The 23,976-nt window shown below is 41.1% G+C and overlaps 3 protein-coding genes across 4 annotated transcripts in view; all 3 read right to left on the reverse strand.

The window, feature by feature from the left end:
* Positions 1 to 4,492, reverse strand: part of pum1 (pumilio RNA-binding family member 1) — a 30,347-nt gene extending 25,855 nt beyond the window's left edge. For both annotated transcript variants that reach the window (XM_022198679.2, XM_022198677.2), the window contains exons 1-2: positions 4,353 to 4,492; positions 186 to 358 (exon numbers count right to left, since the gene is read on the reverse strand). In XM_022198679.2, coding sequence (XP_022054371.1) covers positions 186 to 347 — 162 coding nt within the window. In that variant the 5' untranslated portion in view covers positions 348 to 358; positions 4,353 to 4,492. The remainder of the gene's footprint in view (positions 1 to 185; positions 359 to 4,352) is intronic.
* Positions 4,493 to 6,686: 2,194 nt separating this feature from the next.
* Positions 6,687 to 13,906, reverse strand: nkain1 (sodium/potassium transporting ATPase interacting 1). The gene is made up of 8 exons (XM_022198676.2): positions 13,699 to 13,906; positions 13,139 to 13,504; positions 12,178 to 12,315; positions 11,988 to 12,068; positions 11,079 to 11,276; positions 10,795 to 10,855; positions 9,546 to 9,627; positions 6,687 to 8,675 (listed from the first exon to the last, which is right to left on the reverse strand). Exons 2-8 carry the CDS (start codon positions 13,190 to 13,192, stop codon positions 8,666 to 8,668), a joined length of 624 nt encoding a protein of 207 aa, XP_022054368.1. The 5' UTR covers positions 13,193 to 13,504; positions 13,699 to 13,906; the 3' UTR covers positions 6,687 to 8,665.
* Positions 13,907 to 17,192: 3,286 nt separating this feature from the next.
* On the reverse strand, positions 17,193 to 23,969 carry snrnp40 (small nuclear ribonucleoprotein 40 (U5)). Its single transcript, XM_022198627.2, has 10 exons — positions 23,743 to 23,969; positions 22,276 to 22,405; positions 22,042 to 22,135; positions 21,336 to 21,501; positions 21,064 to 21,186; positions 20,234 to 20,354; positions 20,066 to 20,148; positions 18,525 to 18,586; positions 17,631 to 17,734; positions 17,193 to 17,484 (listed from the first exon to the last, which is right to left on the reverse strand). The coding sequence occupies exons 1-10, from the start codon at positions 23,851 to 23,853 to the stop codon at positions 17,435 to 17,437; spliced, it is 1,044 nt and encodes a 347-aa protein (XP_022054319.1). The 5' UTR covers positions 23,854 to 23,969; the 3' UTR covers positions 17,193 to 17,434.
* Between the last annotated feature and the right edge of the window lie 7 nt (positions 23,970 to 23,976).

The following is a 23,976-nucleotide window of genomic DNA, read 5'->3' on the forward strand; positions in this document are numbered from 1 at the left end:
TAGCGGCTCATGTAAACAACTTTACCCATATGTGCATTGCAGCTCTACCCATCATGTCTGTTTACAACAAGGCTCAGTGCAACTAACCCTCCTGGCCCCAACAGTGGAAACACTCCATTAATATACAGATGCATCTGTTCATGAATGAATAAAAGGTGTGAGGGTGTCAGGGTGGTGGGTATTACCTGCTGGCTGGGGGGTGTGGCCTGAGGGGTCTGCCCAGTTGGAGGGGCATGTCCTCCGCTGCTCAGCACCACGGGCATGCTGGGAGATGTACTTCTATGGTGGGGGCTGAATGAATCCTGCCAGAGCACTGCTTTCCTCTTCAACACACACACACTGCTCATTCCACCACAGCCTGTCCGGAGAGAGATACAACTGTCACACACAATCCATGGCATACCGGGTAAAGACATTGAGCAAATAAAATGTCTGATAAGTTCTGACCAGTTTAATGCAGAATTTATTCATAAGAGGCCCTGTGGACTGCAAGTACAAGTGACAGTTTAAAAGGTGTACCTACCTAAAAATAATGCAGTCTAAAAACCAATTCCCCTGCAATAAATCCATCATGCAGATTCTAATATTCATTTTTTATTGGAGGCTGTAGATTAAAAGCAAATCTGCTCCAAGTACATAAATGAGAAGTGACAAGGTTATTGCAATACACTTACACAGCACCACAACCTACAATCTCCACAATGATCCCAATATTGAACCCACATCTCGCCTCTCTATAACAGGTTCCACAAAAAATTACACTTTTGTAAAGATACATTTAATGAAGGACCATTGCATTGACTCCATTTGTTGAACCGTACCTAATAAACTGGTAGGTGAATCTGGTTTTCAGCATGCAAACCTCCTTTTGTTGTGTTGCAGCAGCAAACAGTCAGCGATGCATCACGTCTTAATAATAAAATCAATATCAAACAACAGCACTTATAGAGTGAACTTTTATTTAAGGTCTTATGCCAGCATGCTGACTTGTACTTTAGTAGCTAAAGTTCACAGCAATTAAACTTTGACAAAGACAAACTATGATCCACTTTCTATACATTAACAATATAAGGTTATAAAAACAGAGGTGGATGCAGACAAACAGTGTAAAAGAAATCTCATCATTTGTGTGTTATTTTGTGAAGTCAGGGCCACAGTTCTGTAGCTCTTTTCATAAATCATTCCTACATTAATGAGACAACCAAGTCATGTTTTTACATTTGAATGGAGCCAAATTTCATTCAGTGATTTTAGAATAGGAGCAGCCTCCCACATTTGACAACACAACAGAGATGCAAAAATACATCGACTACTGCATGCAAAGCCACACTTGGCTGCCAGTTTATTTGCTAAATCAAACAACTGCACTGCAATAAAAACTACCTTCATGAAGGCCAAAATATATTTGTATTCCAATCAGTAAGGCCAAACATTGGAAACACATCTCAGTATAACGCAGTACAATTCAACAGCACCACAAGCCACAATAACCATAAAAGTTGAACCAAGAACTCGCTTCAATAGTTTAACAGCCATTAATTAAATCTGTGACTCCCCTGAAAATGGTGTACAGTACATGCTCAAGTTTGTGGACTGCAGCCACATAAGAGACAGCACCAATGTTAATCATACTGTAGGTCTAACAGTCTTGGGGCCAAGTGGCAGCCCATTATTAAAGCTACTTAATTGCCGATAATCAGAACAAGAGCTGGGATAACAGATACAGATATAAAATAGAGAATCGCTTTACAAGCCAACCCTGGCAACAGATGAGTTAACTGTTGACCTGCCTATCTGCAGCAGCGTGACATACTGTCAACTTCACTGCACCACTCTGTACTTTTACTGAAACCAAAGACTTGTATGAACTGCCATCACATGGACCACAAAGACAAAAGAACAGGAAACCTGTGAAACTTCTACACACTTCTCACCCATAACCAGTATTCAGACTAACATCCCAGTAATCTGAATATACTACAGGTCACTGATTAGTTAGCCTTCTCTGGATCAAGGTGTTCTCTCTGTAGACATGTGTTTGCTATGAAACCACAAAAAAGCATGGCTTTGGGTGCAACGTGGCGGCAGATCAATCCTGCTGCTCACTACAGAAGTTCACATGGGTGCAGCCTCATCACAAGAGTACACATTCAGTTGTCATTTTATTGGGTACACTCATTTCATACACGAGTCGTGCAATAAAATCCTACTTTCAAGATCACAAAGTTCAGTCTTGGTTTAAAATTTTTGTGGTATGAGTTCAATATTTTATCCATTCCATATATTTATTTTATTAAAATAATAAACATTACTTAATCCAACAGAATCAAGTTCAACGGTGTCATAAACAACAACATCCTTGTATTAGATGGCACTGGTGTAAGCTAACTAAACACATTTTCCAACACACTGAGCTGCATAAGTGAACCTATAAAGTTCCATTTACACAAGGGGGGTTAGTGACTTTATTTGCAAAGATGTGAAGACAAACTGATGGTCCTTAAGTAGAAAAATGGAAAGAGAAACTTATTACAATACACGTACACAGCACTACAATCTACAGCCTCCAAATTGGCCACAATTTGAAATCACATCTCTTCATAACAGCTCCCACAAAAAATGACCACCTTTGTAAAGGTTCAATTTAGGGCCGGGTTGCTGTATTGACTACATGACTTTAAGTGTACCTAATAAAGTGGTAACTAAGTCTGGTCTTAAGCATGCAAACCCCTTGTTGTAATGCTGTAGCAACATAAATATAATCAGTGATGTATCAAGTCATAAAACTACAATTTGCTGTCCAACAATTACAATCAGATCCAATATATTTATTTTAATAAAAACTTTGACACACCACTTAATCAAACCCAATAAAGTTTAATAGCGTCATTAACTACAGCCGCCTACACTGTGTTGGTCAAAGTTAGGTGCTCTTTTGAAACCTGCACTGCATAAATGGCGGGACTTTAATAGTCAGGCAAGCACAGAGGAGGTCAATGACTTCGCCTGACAAGAAATGAACAAACTGGTGGTCTTTCTTTTTTCAAAAGAACCTTCTTATTCAACTTGGGTCATGACTGAAGGGCAGATTGTCATTAAGTGCAAAGTGGTAAACCCAAGAAATATGCAAGTTGTTTGGCGGTCATGGGCAACATTTGGTTTGCAGCAGTCAGAGGGATATAATTTGTATTTTACAGCCTCTCTTATCCAACAATCTCTAATCTCTGTTAAAATTAGCAGTTTCACATTAGTGTCCCTACAGGCCATGAGGAAATTACAAGCAGTTCCTTTTACACTGAGCCATATACAGTAATTACCTGTGCCAGACACTGACACTATGAATCCTCAAACACATGCAGCTTTCTCTGCTGTAACCACTATGCAACACACCCCCCTGCACAAAGACAAAACCACGAGCTGACCGACTGAACAGTCCCATAAGACACAAACAAACCAGCCTGCCAACTGATCGTTCACATGTGTAGTGCTGCCTTTGTTTTCCTGCTGCACTCTTCATTCAGCAATAAGGAAATGTTAGCTCTTTATTCCTCTGCTAGCGCTCGAAATCCGGCTGAGAAACACCCGGAAATCCACCACACGGCACGGCCATTCCCCTAAGAGAGGCGCACACGGCTCGGTGTGCTCCAAGTTTAACTCAGGCACACTGTTCCATAGTCTAACTGGGTTAATCATTCAATACCGGGGATCAATCCACCGCATACCGGGCACAGACAGGGGTGTGACAATACGAGCAGGCAACCTGCAGCTAGCAGGAGATAACGTTAGGTGTCTCAACACAGACAGACACTTCTCCCCCAGCAGACATGACACATCAAAACCAAACACAATATGTGATGGAAAAACGGTAGTGACAATTACCGGGGGTTTCCTATACATGCATCTGCCGCCACTCACGCCAGCCTGGGATCTGTTATGGAGGGTCCACTGCCTATGTCTACCAACAATAACACGGCCTCCCGACACAAGCTCAGCCCGGGCGAACCGGTGGCTAAACACAGGCTTCACGCAATGTTTTTAACGGCGGCAGCAGCCTCCTAACATCATTATTATGTTATTAATAAACCCCCGGAGGTCTCCACCTGTCTGCCGAGTCCGGAGCCCCACAGGTCCCGGTGACGCGGATGCTAACAAAGGCCCGAGAGCTGTCTGGAGCGGAAGACCGACACAACGGGAGGAAGGAGGCAGGCAGCAGAAAGGGAGGCAGCCGCTACAGCCTCGCAAAAATACTCCCGTTTAGCTGCTCTCAGAGCCGCCAGAGCGACAATACCGGCACCGGTAGGTGGATAACTCATGTCCCGTGCTACCGCGACCGGAGACGAGGCGATACTCACCGGCGGAGAGGGTGGATGGTCGCGGATTTCGGCCCCAGTTTCTCTCTGACACCCCAGGCTTTCACTCCGACAACATGGCGGCTCGACGGAGGAGCAGGCAACAGCGCTGCATGACGGGAAAGGATGAGCGAGAGCGTACGGTTCATTGCGCCAACCGGGAGAGGAGGGAGGGTCACACCGGACCGGTCCCTTTGTTATGTGTGTGTAGAGTATTTGTATTGTGTGGGGTTTTTATCAGGGGTTGTGTTTTGACCTAATTCGCATGTTTTTCAGCTGAAGAAAACTATATAATAAGTAAACAGATATTCGCTGTATAATGGAAGTGAAAAGAGCTATAATAACATACATTTGCAATATCACAAGAAAAATATTTAAAATTGTATATATGCTATTTAGTGGTAAAATTGTGCAAAAATGACGATATTATACATTATTATACGGGGATATTATATGATTTTGTCGCGGAGGGCTGTCCACAGTGTACCGGGGTCTCTACGGTAACGGGGTGCTTGGCAGCCATGGCAACGTGCTGCGCCACACGGCCAGTGTGTGTGTGTGTCTGCTGGACGCTCTGTTACACCTCCGGAATGTAAGCGGTCGGTGTGAACAGGGTGGAGAGAGTGTGGCCCACAAAACCAAAATACCCCAGCGGACCTTTGGGAATGTGCCAACGGCGACCCCGAGGCTGCAGACCGGGAGGAAAACTGTCCTGAACTGGTGTGTGTATGACGTAATGCGGATACAGGAGATAATGGCTGCCCTTAATGAAAATCTATGGCAACCATGTGGACAGTCCTTGGACTGTTGTATATGCATAGACCAGTCATCCTGAACTAAACACACACAAATTTATTTATCTGTGAAGTATGCATATGAAGTCTTATATTATTTTTAGACATACAAGGTATATAAAACAAGACCAATCTATTTTTTTGCATCTTAAACACATTTGCAGCGTTAAAATACTAAATTTGAAACTTGCATGTGCCACTTGCAAAGTTGGAAGAAGGACATAGATCTTGAGCTACAGTAAAAGTACATATATCCGAATGAGTGTACAAATACACATGAATTTAAATGTGTACTATAGTGAAATTACACACAAGATAAAATCCAAATGTACTTAGAGTACGAGAAGTAAAATGCACCTTCTTCAGAATGGCTCATTTCAGATTAATATAACTGGATTGGGGCTGCTCAGCGGCGTAGTGGTTAGCGCTTTCGCCTTGCAGCAAGAACGATCCCTGGTTCGAATCCGGGGGTGGGCCTGGGATCTTTCTGCATGGAGTTTGCATGTTCTCCCTGAGCATGCGTGGGTTTCTTCCGGGCACTCCGGCTTCCTCCCACAGTCCAAAAACATGCTGAGGTTAATTGATTACTCTAAAATTGCCCGTAGGTGTGAATGCGAGTGGGATTGTTCGTCTATGTATGTAGCCCTGCGACAGACTGGTGACCTGTCCAGGGTGTCCCCTGTCTTCGCCCGAGTAAGCTGGGATAGACTCATGGGTTATCTGTTGGGTATAGCTTGGGAATTTTCCATTGGGAATTCATTAATTAACACAGAATATTACATTGTGATCTATTTTGTTATATTTTGTATTGAATCTGTAAGGTAACTAAAGTTATCAAATAAATGTATAGTAGTGGTGTGAAAGGGACAATATTTGCCCCTGAATTGTTGTGAAATACAAGTATAAAGTAGCAGGCAATAGAAATACTGAAGTAAAATTTAAGTAATTGAAAATTATAAATACATGTACAAAGTTACTTTCCACTACTGGTTATTTGTTGTACTGTTTTGTTCACTTTTTTGCCCTTTTATCAGATAATATGCCAAATCGTAATCTAACATTTTAAATTTCGATCAATACTTTGCTAGTTATTATTAACACAGAATAACATTTTGGCAAAAGGGACTGCAGGTACTTTTTTTGTAATTCTAAACAAAAAGCACTTTATTTCTATGTGATCTTTCTATGGATTTATCATGACATTATTTTCATCATCCCCGCAGAATATCAATTTAACACTTAAAAATTAATGGAAGTAAAAGGTCACTCTTTACCACTGCAGTGATAAAAGAACTCCCTTCATGAATATTGCACTGCTGTTTGTAATATTTTACTGTTTTTCTGTGACATTTATCACATTGTTTGACAAACTAATCCTCACTGTAGAAAATCAGCTCACTAGAGTGCATTATTTCTATAATCCTCTAAACTAATCTGGCAAAAATACTGTACCTCATAATCCCAATATTAATATGTAATCAAGGAATGAAAGCATTCAATTTAATAAACCTTCGGACACTCTCAGTGACAGATGACAGCAGAATTTAATGTAGAAAGTGTATTTTTATTATTTCAAACTTCATCTTACACCCAATAAGGTCTTCATCATACCTGTCTCCCTCCTTCCCTCTTCACGTCTCCAGTTACATCTACAAAAACCACTCAGGGCGTTTCACTATGTACGCACTTTATCCTCCTTTATCTCTATGCTCTGAGCAGCGAATGAGCTTCAGGGCCTATGTCGTTAGTGAGATGATAATGGAGAATATTAGCTGCAGATGGGTTAAAACAAAGTAGCGTGAGGATACGCAAAAAGAGAGAACAAGAGAAACAGGTACAAAGTAAAACTTTGCTGTGCAACCCACTCCCCCGACTCCCACCCGCCCACTAATGCAACCCCCTTTTATTCTAAATGGAACCAACAAAACAATCATTGGCTGGTTATTTACATGCACAGTATCCCCACTGCTCCCACCCACCCCCATAGACACACTAATGCCTGATCCCAAAGCCATCTGCATCCCTAATCAAAAGTGGCACATGTACAACAGGCTGAATTTATTTACCTGAAAACAAAATAACCTGGATATTTGACTTGATTTTCTGAGGGATAAGGCTGGTGATATTCTGTTGTTCTTTTTATTTAACTGTGATCAAATCTTATGTAAAAACCAAAACCAATCAGGAATTGATACCATCTCCAGAGCCAAAGCCTGATATAGCTTTTCCCTCTATGCAATACCGCTCTATTTTTGTCCAAAGCTATTAAAAACCCATCCATCAGCCGAACCGTTGCACTGGATGACACTCCTTTGTTACAGGAAACTTGGACATTGTAGTTTATTCTGAATCAATCGCACACACCGACCGGCCCGCTTCTCAAAACTTCAGCATATCCGTAGCTGAAAATAGTCCCAGTAAATTTACAATCACTACATCTGTCTGGGTGACCTTTGCTAAAAAACCACAGTGTCCAGCTGCTGTAGGAAATAATTTGTTCTTTTTTAAAAAATAAAAAAGAACAAATGGGCTCAAGTGCCACAGACAGGACAACACATTGACTGTTTTGGTCTTTTCATGGGATTTTTTGACAGTAATAAACATATATATCACCAGCCTTGTCCTTGCCCTTTCCACTCCACCAGCCACCGGTTTATTACCTCCACAGGCCCGGGCTGTGAGGTGAAAAGCCTAAATGTCAACAGTGGGTTTTAATAGCACGGCAGGAAGGAGAGATGGCTTTGGGAACGGGAATCATAAGACTGCTCTAGTTCGACATCACCACATTCTAAAACGACAACAGGTACGAGCTGTGCCTCTTTTTATTATGTGACCCCACCCACATCCCCACATCCCCACACACACACACACACACACACACACACACACACACACACACACACACACACACACACACACACACACACACACACACACACACACAGGAGCACCCACCCAAAAAAAAAGAAAAATATCCACAGGGGCACCAAGTGGTAAGAGTCCAGGGTGCAACCACAAAGCACCAGCTAGTCCTGTGGAGTTACACAAGTACACACACACACAAACACACACACACACACAAACACACACACACACACACACACACACACACACACACACACACACACACACACACACACACACACACACACACACACGCGCGCGAATGGGAGTGTTAAGAGCTGGCAGTTTAGTGAACTGTGTCTTCGGTGATTTGACAGACGTGTCCCAGCTCTTGTTCTCTGCATCTCCTCTGCCCTCCGCCGGGTCTCCTTCATCTCACCGCACCATCTGGCATGCTGGTTTCTTCCCTGAGCTCTGTACATTCTTATTCAGGGCTGTATTTGTCAGACACAATCACACATGCACACACGCACATACACCTGTCCCTCTGGGTGGGGTTTTAAGTCCATTCCTCAGGTAAACTGTGACAAAGAGAGTGAGTGTAATCAAGGGCGACCGCCACTTTCCATCCACAGTGACACCATCAGGGTTTGGCCTGAAGGGGGCGCTAGCAACGGTTTAACCAGCCCTGGGATGCAGAGAGGACATGAGGAGGATTTACAGCCAGACATTCATGATACAATATACTGCATTTTGATATGACTACATAAAAGGGACGCGCCATCGATTTTACTCATGACGCTGAGTTATTCGCCATCATACTGATCAACACTTTCATAATATCTTTAGGTGACTGTGTAAGAAGCTTTGTAAACATTTTACAGCTGCAATGATCAATCAATCAGTTGATGACTATTAAACTTATTCCTAAATATTTTGATTTTGGCAATCAATTAACCAGTTGAAGTATATTTTTGGGAATGAGAAAGTCAAAATTCAATGATTCCAGCTTCTCAAATTTGAATATTTTCCAGTTTCTTAACTTCTTTATGACAGGAAACTGAATATCTTTGGGTTGTGAACAAAAAGAGTCATCTGAGGACATTATTTTGGGCTTTGGAAAACCAAAAAATAACATTTTTCATCATTTTCTGGAATTTGGTAGACCAAACAACCAACTAATTAATCAAGAATACAATCAACACATTTCTCAGCATTGAAAATAATCAGTAGTTACAGAGAAACTTTTTAAAGAGAAAAACTGTGGTATAAAATGGGAGATTTGGAGTTTTAAAGACTAGACAAAGATGCTGTTATGTTGTATTTTAGGCAATATAGGGTCCAGTGTTTGCCATACAGCATCTCGTCAGGACATTTTGACCTCTGCTACTTTGAAAATTAAAATGATTTTTTAAAAATGAGTCTCTTTTGAGTCGCCCAACTTTATAAAATTGCAGTACCAAACTCTTGGAGTGCCCTTTTAAAGACAAACAACAAGATCAAAAAATAAAGACATTAAAATTTTATTAATTTGGAGGATGTTTTATTTATTACTCACGTGTAAAGAGGCTGCAGTTGCAGATGAGAGGACTTCTGAGGAGGCTGGTAGCCATAAGAGTCGAACCCACCAATGAAGTCAACTTCAGAGAGAGAGAAAGAAAAGAGATGACATCATTCCAAGTGTTGTCTTTCGAGAACAGATTGTGTTTTAATACCTGAAGGCATCAGATTGTATCATCTAAAATATTCAGTGTAGCTTCATAATACTGCAAACCTACTGTGACATCAGTATCTGCAGAGATGCATTACCAATATATCCCCCCGATACATCATCTCTGTCATTGCCTCCGTATCACTGATGCATTGTTCTAATCTTTTTCAATCAATTCGGGGAACAAATGTACGAGAAACCGGTTGATAAAGAAAACAGTCCAGATTGTCTACATTGATACACTGTTTTCTCCAGAGGCAAGATATTTTCCAGAAATGTTGGATTATTGCATTATATTTTAAGATGAAATATAAGCACAGTGAAAATATCCCCGGGATTTGCTAAATTTACAACACGTTACACATGTTTTGCAATAAAGCATGCAAGACAGATTAAGAAAACTAAGTCAAAGCCTTGGCTGTCACTAGCTTATTGCACAGATACTGGTATGCGGTGTATACTGTATGTCAGCTGATAAGGAGCAAGAAAGGCAGGTTTTTCCATTAAAATGTGCTAACAATTTCTTTTCTGCACTGTGTAATGTCTCACTTTGTACATAGGTTGGTCAAAATAACAAATTTAAGGGATGCTTGACTGATAAAGGCCTTAAAAAATCAATACTGGTTGGACTTCATCATTGCCACTATGTGAACACATGCATGTGATTATGACAGCCTGCTATCACAGACACAGCATGGCCTTCCTCTTCATCAAGCTCCTTGTTACAGAACCTAATTTCTTCTATTGACTGCAAGTAAAACACACGCGGGAAAAATCATTCAGACACACAGATGGCACACCCAAGTCAACAGACAAGTACCAGCCAGCATACAGACGGACAATCTCATGGCGGGAATTTCGTCTCTAATACTCCCCGCAGATGGAGAGCTCAGATCACCCAGAGGGAATCCTTTGCAGAGATAACGCTAGGCATGACTCATGCAGGAGGAAACGAGGCGATAGCATCACTCACAGCCAGAGCCACGGATCTCTAATACAAAAGCACTTTCGGCAGTATGACAAGTAAACCTAATCAGCTAAACAAGGCGTTAGAAGACAATCAACAAGCTCTTAGGCGGAAGACGAAAGCACTCACAGCTGTCCTCGTCGTCCTGGAAGACTTTGCTTACGTAGCAGGCGTATACGAAGCCAAAGAGCTGTCGGGGAGAAGAGATGGTCAGATATAAGATGACTGTTGTTGTATAAGCTGAGTCACTGCTGACTTAAGAGTATCTGTCTGATATTTCACAGAAATGTTTTAGCGCACTGTGGAGGGTCAGCACAATACTGTGTCTTATACAGCGTTTGTAAAATTTCAGTGCTGTGCTGGTGTTCAAAAATCAATGCAACAGAAAGTTACTTGAGTGTTAAGATACGTACAGCCAAAAGGACCTGAATGGCTGAACTCAACACCTCAATGTACTGGTAGTCAAGGAGACACCCAGATACGGTGATGACATGGTGGTCGTCAGGGGCCATGTGGGAGTCCAGCACTGGCGTTACCAGGCAACCGGGACCGTGCTCCATCCACCACGAACGATGAAGGGATGTGTTGAAAGTCATGAGAAAGTCTCTGTCCTGATAACACACAGACACATACACATGCATGAATGCACAAATAATGATACAGATTATTAGTAGTCAAGGAAAACAATATTTGGAACAAATACACATCTGCAGCGAAAATGAAAATCAATTAACTCTACCACAAAACTTTTTCAAAATGCCTTTGTTTAGTGATGTTTTGCACATGTTTAAGTAAAGATGTACCACTCAGTAATGACCGGCTATTACCCATGACATGTACCCAATCACATAGGGATTTGTCTCAGCATAGTGGATGCATCAGAGCCAAAGTAGCACATTTATGAATTCATTCATCATGAATTGGTCAAATAAACAAACAAATAAAATACTGATAATCAGAAAAATGCGGAATATTGGACAAAAGCAGTCCCTAAATAAGGACCTGCTGGGTAAATTTGGGGGTAAAATTACAGAAAAGACATACTTACTCAGGTCTCTAAAATATGCCAAAATAAAACAATAATTAATGCCACAAAGAGTTTACTTTTACAATAACCTGGTACCAGCCTGACAAAATGCAGGCTATAATGAGAAGTTGCAAGTAAACACAGCTTTGGTTCAAGACAAACCATAAAGGTGCAGAAGTCATTTGAAAGTTTAATTGATTGTTAAATGACTGACAAAGCTATGAATTGACTTATTGTTTCAGTACTAAAGAAAAAGCGCAAAAGTGCTGTTTGTCGCACAAATACTACAACTTACTTGAGACAGGTTTCCAACCTCCAGGTAGAAACAGATGATGAAGGAGTTCCAACCCACCCAGAGAACCAGCCAAACTGCATACTGCGAAACAGGGGTCAGTATTTGTGTGAAAGTAACTACACACATGGTTAAGTAAAGCTGTTAGTAAACAGGAAGTGTGACCACAGTGGGATGCGATGGATATACTCACAAAGATGAGGTATCTGAAGCGAAACTGCACGGTGCCGAACATGCCCAGGATGACGGCCATGATGTGCAGGAAGTTGGCCAGAATAGGGGCCCACTGGTAGCCCAGAAAATCAAACACCTGCCTCTGGAGGGCTGCCACCTGGGGGGCAGGGGGGAGGGGTCAGATGTATACACACACATTTGCACATTAGAGAACCAGCACGCGTAAGTGAGCACATATGCAAATGAAACACAACACACACAAGTAATCAAGGTTTCACACACACCAGATACACGCACACACACAGACAGTGACAAGGACACACATACACAGGTCTGCCGCAGTTGTTTCCATGGTAACTGCCTGGAGCACCAGCCAGTCCAGAGACTGTAAAAAGAGGAGCACCCCCAAAAAGCTCCGCCAAACGAATGAGAATCTATGGGCCAAATCCCCCTGCTGCACAACAACTCATCAGCCCAGCAAACAATGGCTTCGACTACTAGCCCACTCTCCCTGCTGCTGTTTCTACCTGCATCACAATCACTGCAGGAACAGATGATGCCGACTCTTATTACACACTTATTACATTTTACAGGGGTAGTCTCAAGCTATCTGAGAGCACAAAGAACATCTAACTTTAACTCCAGAATGGAGACCAGATGGTGAACAGGGCCTCCTTGTCCTGTCTGTGCTTAACATTCACATGGTTTTGCCTGAATTAAACTATCACCCTTCTCTTTACAAACATAGACCACCCTGACACCAAAGCGCCCCCTGCCCTGTGGCCCCTGCTTCAAAGACATACACTCTCCCTGTAATGTGACATGGACCCCAGCAGCTGCAGCTCAGAGCTGCTGTTTTTAGAGTGACTGTACAGAAAGGCTGGGCAAAAATGTCTGATTACAAAGTGTAGTGTGCTCTAATTATATCTTCTTGGTGAGTGAGTAAAGTCGTGCTCACACACACAAACATGCACACTTACCAACTGCAGTGAACATATCACCAGCAGCGTGCATCTTCCGTCGCACTTCCCCATTTTGGAGGGCTCAGGACGCGGCTTGGAGCCGCGGAGGCTCCGGGGGAAGGATGGATCCCCGGTCAGATCCAGACTGCCTGGTCGTCTCAGCTCACACCATTCCCGGCTGAATAGACTTGGCCAAGGCCGCCGCCTCCTCCAGCGACGCTGGTCTGGCGCTGGTTCTCACAGCCACTGACCCATCTTGGCCCCTGCTTTAGTCGGTAAATACGGGCGGTTTTCAGGAAGGAGAGAGGTGAGGAAGAGGAGGAGTGGGTCCACTTCACACCGGCCTGCTGCGGTCCGACCACCACCGAATCACCTCGGCCACACCTTCCGAAGAGGGGACACACAAAGACACAAAGAGAGACGGAAAGCTGTCATAACGTGCCCCGGGCTACACACACAAATGAGCATCATATGATACCGGATCACACGGGGGCGGCGGGGAGGAGGGGACCGACCCCGCAGTGCTGCTAACGTTCGGCTACATGCGATCGGACACAAAGCAGCCCGTTGTGACTCACGGTTTTCTCGGAGCGGGAGAGTCCTCGTCCTCCCTCAGCCGCCGCCGTCTGGATCCCGTCCTCCTCCAGGAAGAGGAGTCAAGTTAACGTGGAGTTCTGCTCATCGGTACCGGGGCTCTGGGTTCCTTCGCTCCGTCTCGCACCGTCTTTTGTCAACAATCGGTGCCGGGGCGAGCGCAGGAGGAGCCGGGGGGTGGGGGGGGGGGGGAAGAGGGAGAGGAGGGGCTGGGGGCTCTCAGTCACCGCGCGACCCCTTAAGGAGGAGCTGCATGGATTCTGCAGATGCGCGTGCGAGAGTGCGCGCGACCGAGCGGCAGCAGCACACCGCGAGGCGCTCGAGAGGATCACAAAAGAAAACGGGGTCTCGCGCAGGGTGAGGAGGTCCAGGCAGACTGAGGGGAGAGCAGCTGGAGTGTGACCGCCTCACCACACCGGTAGGGCGGACTCAAACCTCCACCGGCCCTGCGGTGCTGCTCGGCTCCTCAGCCTGCGGTTATGGAGAGCGGAAATTAGTACAATTAACAGCATTGTTTAATCTCAGCTACCACGAGCCCGTCTAACTTCATATCAGTTCATAAAACTACCAGAGATTAAAAGACAGATAAAGACCGCTCCGGCTGTTATCACACGCCTATATGACAATCATCAAGACGCTTTATTTTATGGTTTGTTAGAATTACTGCTATCTGTCCTACCATCACTTCACTCTTAAATAATAAAACTGATCAAGCAGTTTGCCCAAAGCACATTCCCCTGCTGGACTTGTGGTTTTTTTTTAAATACTTAAACTGTTGTTCGAGTCCATGTTGTTGGTTAGTAGGTTCTGTTGTCAGTTTTAACTGTTGTGTTCATGAATTATGTAAACTAACTATGTTTGAAAAGTGCCCAACCTAAGTTTTCTTTGCTATCTATAATAAAAAACTCAAAAATATTCAGTTTAAATGGGCCAACCAACTATCCGCTGCTGGAAATAGTGCCAACAAATGTGCTATTTATTGCAGCTGGAGTGACATTTGTTCAAAACTAAAGTGTCCGGCTAATGTCGGAAATTAATTCACTTTTGAAAAGAAAGGAAAAAGCAGAATAAATAGCCGTGAGGCTGAGAAACCGTTGGAAAGTATTGAGACAGAATATCTACATGTTGATGGTTATAACCTAATGCATGGCATTCTAGTCAAAGTAATAAGAATTCAATTTATTCATTCTGAAAGAACATTTTTGTGGGGGTTTGGTCACCTTTAACTTGTTTACTAGTTTCTTATGTAAAGCATTTTCAGCTGCATTTGTTTGACAGTTGCTACAGTTAAACCTAATTTTCTTTCTATATCGCAAAATTCTAAAATATTCTTTAAATACATAAATATAAAACAAGAATAAATAGCCTTGGGGCTGAGAAGCTGTTGGAAAATATTGAGAGACAGAAAACAGTTTTTTGCCCTTATTTGGGGCATTTTATTGAAAATAATACACATCTAAAGTATTAACAATCTCTTTTGGTGACATTTATTTGCTACTTTGAGCTGACTGTGTTTGAATCATGCTTACAGTGCATAGCTCAAAATTATTTAATTATGATGGACTAACCATCCGTTCATTAAAGCGCTCCATCCGCTGCTAAAAATAGTCCCAACAAATGCTCTATTTACTGCTGCTAGTGTGACCTTTGCTAAAAACTACAGTGTCCAGCTGTCATGGGAGATTGTTTAGCCTTTTTCAAAAATAAAACTGCTGAAATAGCCTTGGGGCCGAGCGCTACAGAGAAGCTGATGAAACACAGAGAGACAGAGTACACATTGATGGTTTTGGCCCTAATCGTGGGATTATATTTGGCTAATGAAAATATACACTTACCAGCCTCATCCTTTAAGAATGTCACCATTCCCACTTAACCACCTGTTTTATTACCCCACTGGTGGTTTTGTGTTAAAAATGTTTAATTTACTTGTGTTTGAAATGTGCTAAACTAACTTTGCATACGAAAGAGCAAAACTAAAAAAAAACCCAGAGATGGAACGGATGAAATTACTTAAAATTAAAGCTCCACTTATGCAATAAATCCAGGTTTATTATGTAATCAGACTGAAGAAAAAAACTGGAACAGCTGTAACTTAAAAAATGCTAATTAGTCTGACCTAATTCACACACAACTACAGAGAAAATAAACCACACACTGGAAAACATGAGGCCCAAAATATAAATAAAGCTGCATTTTTAAAGAAATAAATGCAGGGTGTTAAAATAATGAGTCAATTTCACATTTTTGTAGTCAGATTTTTTAAAAATAAACTATACAAAAACAGTTAAACAATCAAGCATTAAAAGATATGCAAACTGCAGCGTCTCTCAGGAGCTGTAGAAAGTTTATTAGAAAACTGCAACCAATAAGAAAAGCTGCAGTGTAGCATAAATGGCCAGAGGCAGTTTATAGTGTGTTTGAATTATTTAAATTCCACTATTTACAGATCCTTAGAGAATTAGGACAGAAAATTACAGATCTACACCAACATTCTGAACATACTGGCAGAAATTAAATAAATAGTGTTGTCCTATTTCACTTTTTGCCTCCAATAAAAGCTCAACTTCTTGTGTTAACCTCTAAAAACAAGCTGTCCAGGTGTTGCTGGATTCAACAGATTATATTTAGAACTCTGCACTCTCATAGTTAAAACCAGTCAAAACTGTAGTTGCATCAAGGTACAGTTTTTTTTGTTTTAGTCTATATGACCCAAATATAGAAAAAAATGAGCAAAACATTTTTAAAAAATAAACAAAAATAATCCACATATGTATGTGTGTGTGTGTGTATATATATATGCAAACATAGAAGAAAATGAGAAAAATCTATAAAACAAAAATAGAGACAGATTTTAAATCCGCCTAGGCAGAATTAGAATTTTGATTTCGCCTAGACAAAATCAAAATCCTACCATGGTTGTTGTACAGATTTCAATCTTGATATATCAATAGAGTGTATATTAGAAAGAATAACCCTAACCCTAAACCCTCTAACAGGATTTTGGTATACAGTATATGAAAAACAACCCAGAAACTACTTTGACAACATAATCTTTTCCCTGTTTATTTTGCCAAGTGTTGAGGACAAAAGTTGACATTACTTCTAAAGTAATTATTTACCTTGTATGTAAAACCAAATTTCAAGGTACATAATGTTAGGGAAAACAAATAATTATATTAACAGAGCATATCATATTCAAAACCCTTCAAATTTCAATCTAGCCTATAGGCGAAATCAAAATTCTAATTCTGCCGAGGCGGATTTAAAATCTGCCTAAATTCTAATTTGGCCTGTAACATATATAAAAAACTGATGTTTTATTTCTGTAACAGTGGGTTTTACAGGGTTAAATAGTAGTGGGTGAAAGATATAACCTGATTTAATGGTTTTCCTGTTTGTTAGTTTCATGAATAAAACCAGAAGCAGATCAAGCAAAAATTTGTCTGAAATGCGGCAAAGCATCACAGTGACCAAACTGTTCTTTTTTTATGGAACACTGAAGTTTATTAAAAAGAAATATGTCAGAATAAAAAACAAGTCATTGTAGAAGGTTCTTGTGACTGAGCGTAATAAACCTCAAACACACATCCTGAGGTGGTTCTGAGACAAGCAGAGGCATTTGAAACTCCAGAGACTCCTGACCCACCATCGAACGCCACCCATCCGTGGCAGGACACTCACACATACACACAATCAAGTGTACACACACACACACACACACTACTGGATTTCTCCCATGTACAGACGTTTATCACTGGAGCCCGACAGCACTGTGTGGAAGACGAAAAGATGATTACACTCATTTTGTGAGAACTGTTTACTCTCAGTTTGGAGTTAGCTATTTCTGGTGTTCTTTAAGTAAACAACAGAAGTAATACGGAGTGTTACCTCACACTAAAGCAGCTGTTTGACTCACCTATAGGCTCCTCTGGGTGGAAGGCCACTTCATTGACGGAGCCGGCGTGGCCCGGCAGCTTGTACAGGATTCTACGAGATGTGGTGTCCCAAATATACACAAATCTACACACACAGACAAAATAGTTAACAGAAGTGATCCCTGATTCAGACATTAAAAAAAATCCACACCATCCTAATAGTATTTATATTTATGACAATGCAAGTTACCAGAAAATTCAGCTCTGAAACATAACCTTACTTAATCTAGTGTGACACAGTTCATCAAATCTGACTAAATAGGAGTGATTTAGTAAAAAGAAAATATTGTTTATTTATCATTTTAATGAACCGCATTTTCCACAAGTCACAGAACGCAGTGGATTTAAAGTCTATGGGTGAGTTGAGCACAGAGATTACAGCGAGGCGATTAGAAAATGCCATTAAAGGAGAGTGTTAGTGGATTTTCTGAGCATGAATGAGACTTGAGTTACAATAATGGTATAAGTAAGGCCACTTCTGTAGCACTCAATTTTTATGGGAGAAGAAAATTAGTCATTTAACAAATGATTATTACTCTATTAATTGTTTTCTGTTACCGCATTAGTAATAATTTACCCTATAATGGACAATAAAGGTGTATTTAAGTCTTTTTTAATTCTAAGACATAAAAAGTTTCACCCTCTGATACCACATGCTGTGGGTGATCCTTATTTAACTTTGGTAGTAAACAACTGGAAAAAGCTGCATTTCAGAAATACTGAGCGGAGATTGCACTGAATCACAGAAGTTAATGGAGCAGGAGCCAGTCAGTAGTTTGTCTGTACAAAATCACTGTTGCAAGAACCTCTCATACAATAAATATAATGTGTGTCAGTTTGTTTATTTATTGTGTATGTATGTGTCTGCTTCTCACCTGTCGGCTGAGCCTGCAGCTATCTTACTGCCGTCAGTAGACCAGGAGCACCTCAGCAAATTCTAAACAAGAAGAAAAGCGGCATTAATGTACAACTATTCCACACGTGAGCTGCTGTTATCAGAATGTGATGAATGAGGAACAACAAGTAACCAGATGTAAATACTGCCTGCAGGACTGCAGCTGGATGCACTTATGTACAAATTTACATATTGAATTAAATAAGTTTGACAGGATTAAAGCGCAGATAAACAATCTTAACCCAAAGCAGCTTCTGGGTATTTGTACACAGCAATATAAAGTCCTGCACATCTATGGAAATGAAGCAGAGAGAACTTAAAAATGTCTTCTGTATTGTATGACAAAGCTATAAAACCATAAATTTGCTTTTTGTTTTTTCAAAAAGTGAATTTCTTAAATTATCTTTTTTTTACAAAACAAACAAAAAACAAATGAATGGAAATTAATACATGTGACATTTTTGCCAAGACTGGAAAAAAAATTGATGACTCCACATAATATAGCTATAATTTGCTTTCACACTTGTCTCCTCTATTATCTGTGAAAACACGGCCTGCAGTTCATGCTAGTTCAGCCCCCAAAGTGGTTGAACTTTGGCAAGTGACTGCTGGTCACTGCTGAATCACTAATGGCTTCACAGCTGCATAAAAAAGTACAAAATTTTTGTTTTTTACAAAATGAGACTTAAACAGTTTATTTTTAACAAGACATGTAGAATAATGTGACTTTGATTGATTAAAAGATGATTTTAGGCTCAGATTTTGGTTGGAATGGTTTAAGGGCCATCGAAAAGTTGAAAATGAGAAGGCTATTTCAATCTTTTTTTTTTTTGTTGTTTTTTACAGTTGCTGGCTTAGATAAATGATGTGATTTTGGCTTTTTAAAATTTTTTTTAGATAACATGTCTTTGCAAATCAGCGGTGGGTTTAAGAGTCAGAGAATTAATATAGTATTTTTTTCTGCAAAAAGTGATTGTTTGGTGTCTTTGCAATGTCTTCTGAGATATTTAAAACCTGTTAGTCTGGGCATGGAGTGTAAAAGAAAGCACTGTGATGTTCCCTTGTTGGCTTTGGTTACTGTTTCAAAGATGCAAGTTTTGACATATTGGTCATCACCAACTTCTTGACCATATTTGAATGAAAGGTTGGAACAGCCACGCCCTAAAACATATCCTGCTTTACCTGCTGTTTATTCTAAATGTGACTATCATCAACAAAATAAACATCACGCTATATCGAAGGAGACATGAAACCAGCAACTGAAACCATAAAGTCATTAGGAAAATGTTTACTGGGGTCATAAAATAAATGAGATTTAGGGTCATTTTCTGCTCTGTACAACCCATGCTGCTTATTAGAAAGAATAAAGGTTCAAAGCACTTCTGCATTGGCTTCAATTTCAAGCTTGTTGCCTCTTGGTTTGGGCGTTTACAGCAGTGAAAAGCAGTGTCAGCATCTTCACTGCAAGTAAAGCACATGTTCCACTGATCATAAAAAGGGTCACAGAGGTATTTATGTTACCTTCTCGAAGTTATGAACGTTGCCCTGGAAAATCTTCACACATCTCTCCTTGGGCGCAAACGGTCGAACATCCCAAATACGCACTGCACAGAGACAAAGGCATAAGTCAAGAAAATGCTTCTTCTACAGAAAATTCTCTGCTGACAGCTGAATAAAAGGAAATACTACCTGTGTTGTCCATGGAGTTTGAGAGAAGGTACGATCCCTCAGAGCTCAGGCTGAGTCCAGTTACTGAGTCACCGTGGCCGTGCATGTTGTAGATCAGCTTATTCTGCCTCAGGTCCCACACCTGCACAACACAAACAATAGCTCCTGACAAGGGTTTACCACAAGGAAGTATCGAGAGCAAAGTGGAGGCATGAGCTGCTATGTCACTGTCGGGTGTGTATTCATATCCAGAGGGCAAAGAGAAATTGTTATGAATGTGGTTGGAGTCAGAGGGTCAGAAAACAGACATGCATAAACTCACTACAAAATCACAGAGGACTCTACAGCAGAGTTTGTACACAAAAGTGGGTTACAGCTAGATCTGTGATGCAGCAGAAGAGTGAGGTAGCTTCACAGTCTAATGAAAATGAGCCACTAAATACTGCATTTAGGCCCATTTGAAATGTGTAGAATACAACATTTTATGTCCAAAATAAATCCTACTAAGCATACTTTCTCCTGACCATGTAGTCAGTCCGATCTGGACATCTCCAATGATGTCAATTACCAGCAACAGAACTAAATGAGGGACCTAATTTCAATCATGTACATGTATTTTAATGACACAGAGTAAAGTCTTTGCTTGGCAGTTCTCCAAAAATGTGCCTCGGAAAATATATTGTGAATTACTGTTAATGGAATAAACTTTTACAATAATTGCACTGATGATACATCAATAATTTATTCGTTCAAATTAAATTCAACATGTGTAACAAACAACTGATTTGAGTTTCATATATTATTATTTTGTCTTTTTATGTAGAAGATTTTCTGAAGTGCAATATTATTACCTTGATGTCGTTGTCGATGCCTCCAGACAGGATCTGATCACTGGTGTCATTGAATGTCACAGCCAGCACCTGGTAGGTGTTCTGGAAAGTGTGGATCGCTCCTTTCTTACGGATGTCCCACAGCTGTCATAGACACACATGTAAACCATATAAACAGTTGTGCCCCATAAGTGAGTTTCCCTATCAAAACAACTCTGCGAGCCACACATCAATTAAACCATGTCCTATATAAATGTGCTATATAAATACAACCATTTTGCTGGAAATCTCACCTTAACTGTCCCATCATCACTGCCAGTGCACACTAGCTGGGGCCCTCGGCGGGCTGGATAGCAGGTGTTAACAAAGGAGGTGTGTCCCTTCAGACGCTTGATCCTCTCACCCGTTTCACTGTCCCACACACCTACAGTCTTGTCTGTGCTTGCCGAGAACAGGACGCTGAAACATAAAGTAAGGAATCACAGTTGGGCATGCCTTTATCAAGATGCTGGATGAAAACGTCAATTAAGAAGCAGAGGTTTGATGCAGTCTCTTGTAAATGATCTCAGTCAGCTGGTAACCATATGGGAAATGTCAGTTGCTCTCCGTGGTGAACAGAAGCTCAAATAAACAATTAGGTTTGCTTCATAGTTCAGTTTACAGCAGTATGAGTGGTGAGTGGCTGATTACGTTACACATTTATGAACTAAAGCTCACAAATTCCACCTCAGATTCACTGCTTTGACAAGAGACTTTATCTAAATAACATTAAATAGAAGTTTTGACTGGTGCTTCAGTGGTTTAAAGTCAGAAAGAATCAACAATAATTACCTAATGTATTGTATGTAGGTCTTCAAGACAGACTCAATTACACAACATCAGTTTTTGATCCAAAGAACAAACCGTCCGTTGATTTACAACTTAAAAAAAACTGCTTACGAAAATTTTACAGGGCAAAATGCATCTCTAATCTTTAGCATCCCAGACAATCGTCTTTACCTGCCATCTGTGTTGTAATGCAGCTCCATCACTGCTCCACTGTGGCCCTTCAGAGTGGCGTAATTCTCACAATCTCCATACACATTCCACAGTACTGCAGCAAAGAAACACAGAGTACATCAACTTATTCACAGTCACTGGGAGACTGAATACATTTTTAACAAAGACGTGTCACTGACGCAAAGATGCGTCTTTTGGCTGCAGTGGCTTAATTGTAAAGTGTTAATAACTTACATATGAGCCTGTCAAATCCTGAAGAGGCCAGCGTGGCTCCATTGGGGTGAAATTTGCAGCAGTAAACTTCACCCTCATGGCCAGACATCAACATGATGGGAGCCTGCAGGCTGGAGTTCCGTGGAGGGCCCTATGGGAGACACATCAGTTCTCAATACCCGACTCTAATGTTAAGACTAATATAAATACAAAACAGTTGCCGTAACACGATCACAAGACCTTATTTCAGCATTATATATGGTATATGGACAAAAAAAATGTAGAACATTTTACAAAAAAAAATTGTTTGAGGTGTCATCTGTACACTGTTTGGCCAGCATAGACCAATGCTAAGTTATGTAACGTTAATGTCTATTTACCGTAGGTCAAATATTTAGTCAATGTTTATTGCAATGGACTGCGTGATAACAGGGTCATTCCATCTATAAAACCATCAAATCTTTAAAAATATTTCTGCTCGACAATCTTCAACTGGCATGAACTTTTAATTGCAAAAATTACAGATATTTATAGAGATATACTTAAACACACAAAATCAAATTATTTACAGTGCCCGTCAACTTGCTTTCAGTCCAATTTTTCCTCACACTGAAATTTGTGAATATGTTTGGATGACAATATCTCGGGAACTATTAAAGATAACAGCCTGACATTTTACAGTTATCTGTATATGCACAAAGATTCCAGAGATACCATTTTAAATATCCTTGCTTATCATAACAAAGTTAGAAACAAATCAGAGATGAATGTGCAGGAGTGCTCTGATGATTTGAGATGGAATAACCCAGTCAGAAGTTTATTATTGTGAGTTCACATTTGCTAGAGGTAGAAATCAGACGTGGCGAATGACTATAAAACTAAATCAAAACTTAACACGTCAGACATTAGATTTTGAAATGCAATACCTTTCCTAGTCCTAGCTAGAAGTGGTTGAAAGTGATTTAAACACTAAACAGTATTTTCTTCTCCTGAACTTCTGCAGAGTTCAGTAGGGGCAAGACCGATTTGTGGCACTGGCAGCTAGCAGTGACACTTGCGGTGCCACGGTTAATGCCACTGTGCAGTGACACTTTTTGTGGCACCGCCGCCGTGCCACGGTTAATGCCACTGTTTGGGCGAGATGCCACTGCCGCAGTGGCATTTCCAGTGGCCTCTGGAGATGCCAGCAGAGGTGCCACGGTTAATGTCACTGTTTAGGGCAGGGGCCGGCAAGTAGATGTGGCTTCGGGACAAAATGTTTGTAAACAATCGAACAGCGGGCCAACCTACGAGGGGGTGCGCTCCGATTCGATTGGTAGTACAGTTTATAAACCTGGAAACAACTTCCGGCTCCATTTAATGCTTTTAAGGACACACTTGTGCAGTCGACAATGATGGTTTATATTATTTATCGTTGTGTATACATGTTTTGGTTGCTAGTTTCAGGGATAACTTTCGTCCCCGGGTAACGGCAGCTACTCTACGTACCGTGGCCACGAGTTGCTGAGACTGAGCCGCTGCCACCAGCTCCGTCCGGGGCCGCTTCACGGCGGCGGGAACCACCGCCATGTCCGCCACCCTCTTCTTAGGTTCAATCATCCCGGTTTAGTAGACAGGAAACGGCAAAAGTGTGTAACTTTAATGCTAAAATTTACAAAAATGAATGAACGTCTTTCATGAGAGACTTCCAGTAAGATAGCACCAACGAAGAAGAATGGAGAT

Source organism: Acanthochromis polyacanthus, chromosome 11, assembly GCF_021347895.1.
Source record: "Acanthochromis polyacanthus isolate Apoly-LR-REF ecotype Palm Island chromosome 11, KAUST_Apoly_ChrSc, whole genome shotgun sequence".
Taxonomy (NCBI): domain Eukaryota; kingdom Metazoa; phylum Chordata; class Actinopteri; family Pomacentridae; genus Acanthochromis; species Acanthochromis polyacanthus.

Coding starts and splice junctions, on each gene's coding strand:
- nkain1 (XM_022198676.2), bottom strand. CDS start 13,192: ATGGGGAAGTGCGACGGAAGATGCACGCTGCTGGTGATATGTTCACTG. Junction 12,316..13,138: donor TGATATGTTCACTGCAGTTG/GTAAGTGTGCAT, acceptor CCTGCCCCCCAG/GTGGCAGCCCTCCAGAGGCA. Junction 9,628..10,794: donor CCAGGACGACGAGGACAGCT/GTGAGTGCTTTC, acceptor CTCTCTCTGAAG/TTGACTTCATTGGTGGGTTC.
- snrnp40 (XM_022198627.2), bottom strand. CDS start 23,853: ATGATTGAACCTAAGAAGAGGGTGGCGGACATGGCGGTGGTTCCCGCC. Junction 20,355..21,063: donor GCATCGACAACGACATCAAG/GTAATAATATTG, acceptor TGTGTTGTGCAG/GTGTGGGACCTGAGGCAGAA. Junction 17,485..17,630: donor CCACCCAGAGGAGCCTATAG/GTGAGTCAAACA, acceptor TCTTCCACACAG/TGCTGTCGGGCTCCAGTGAT.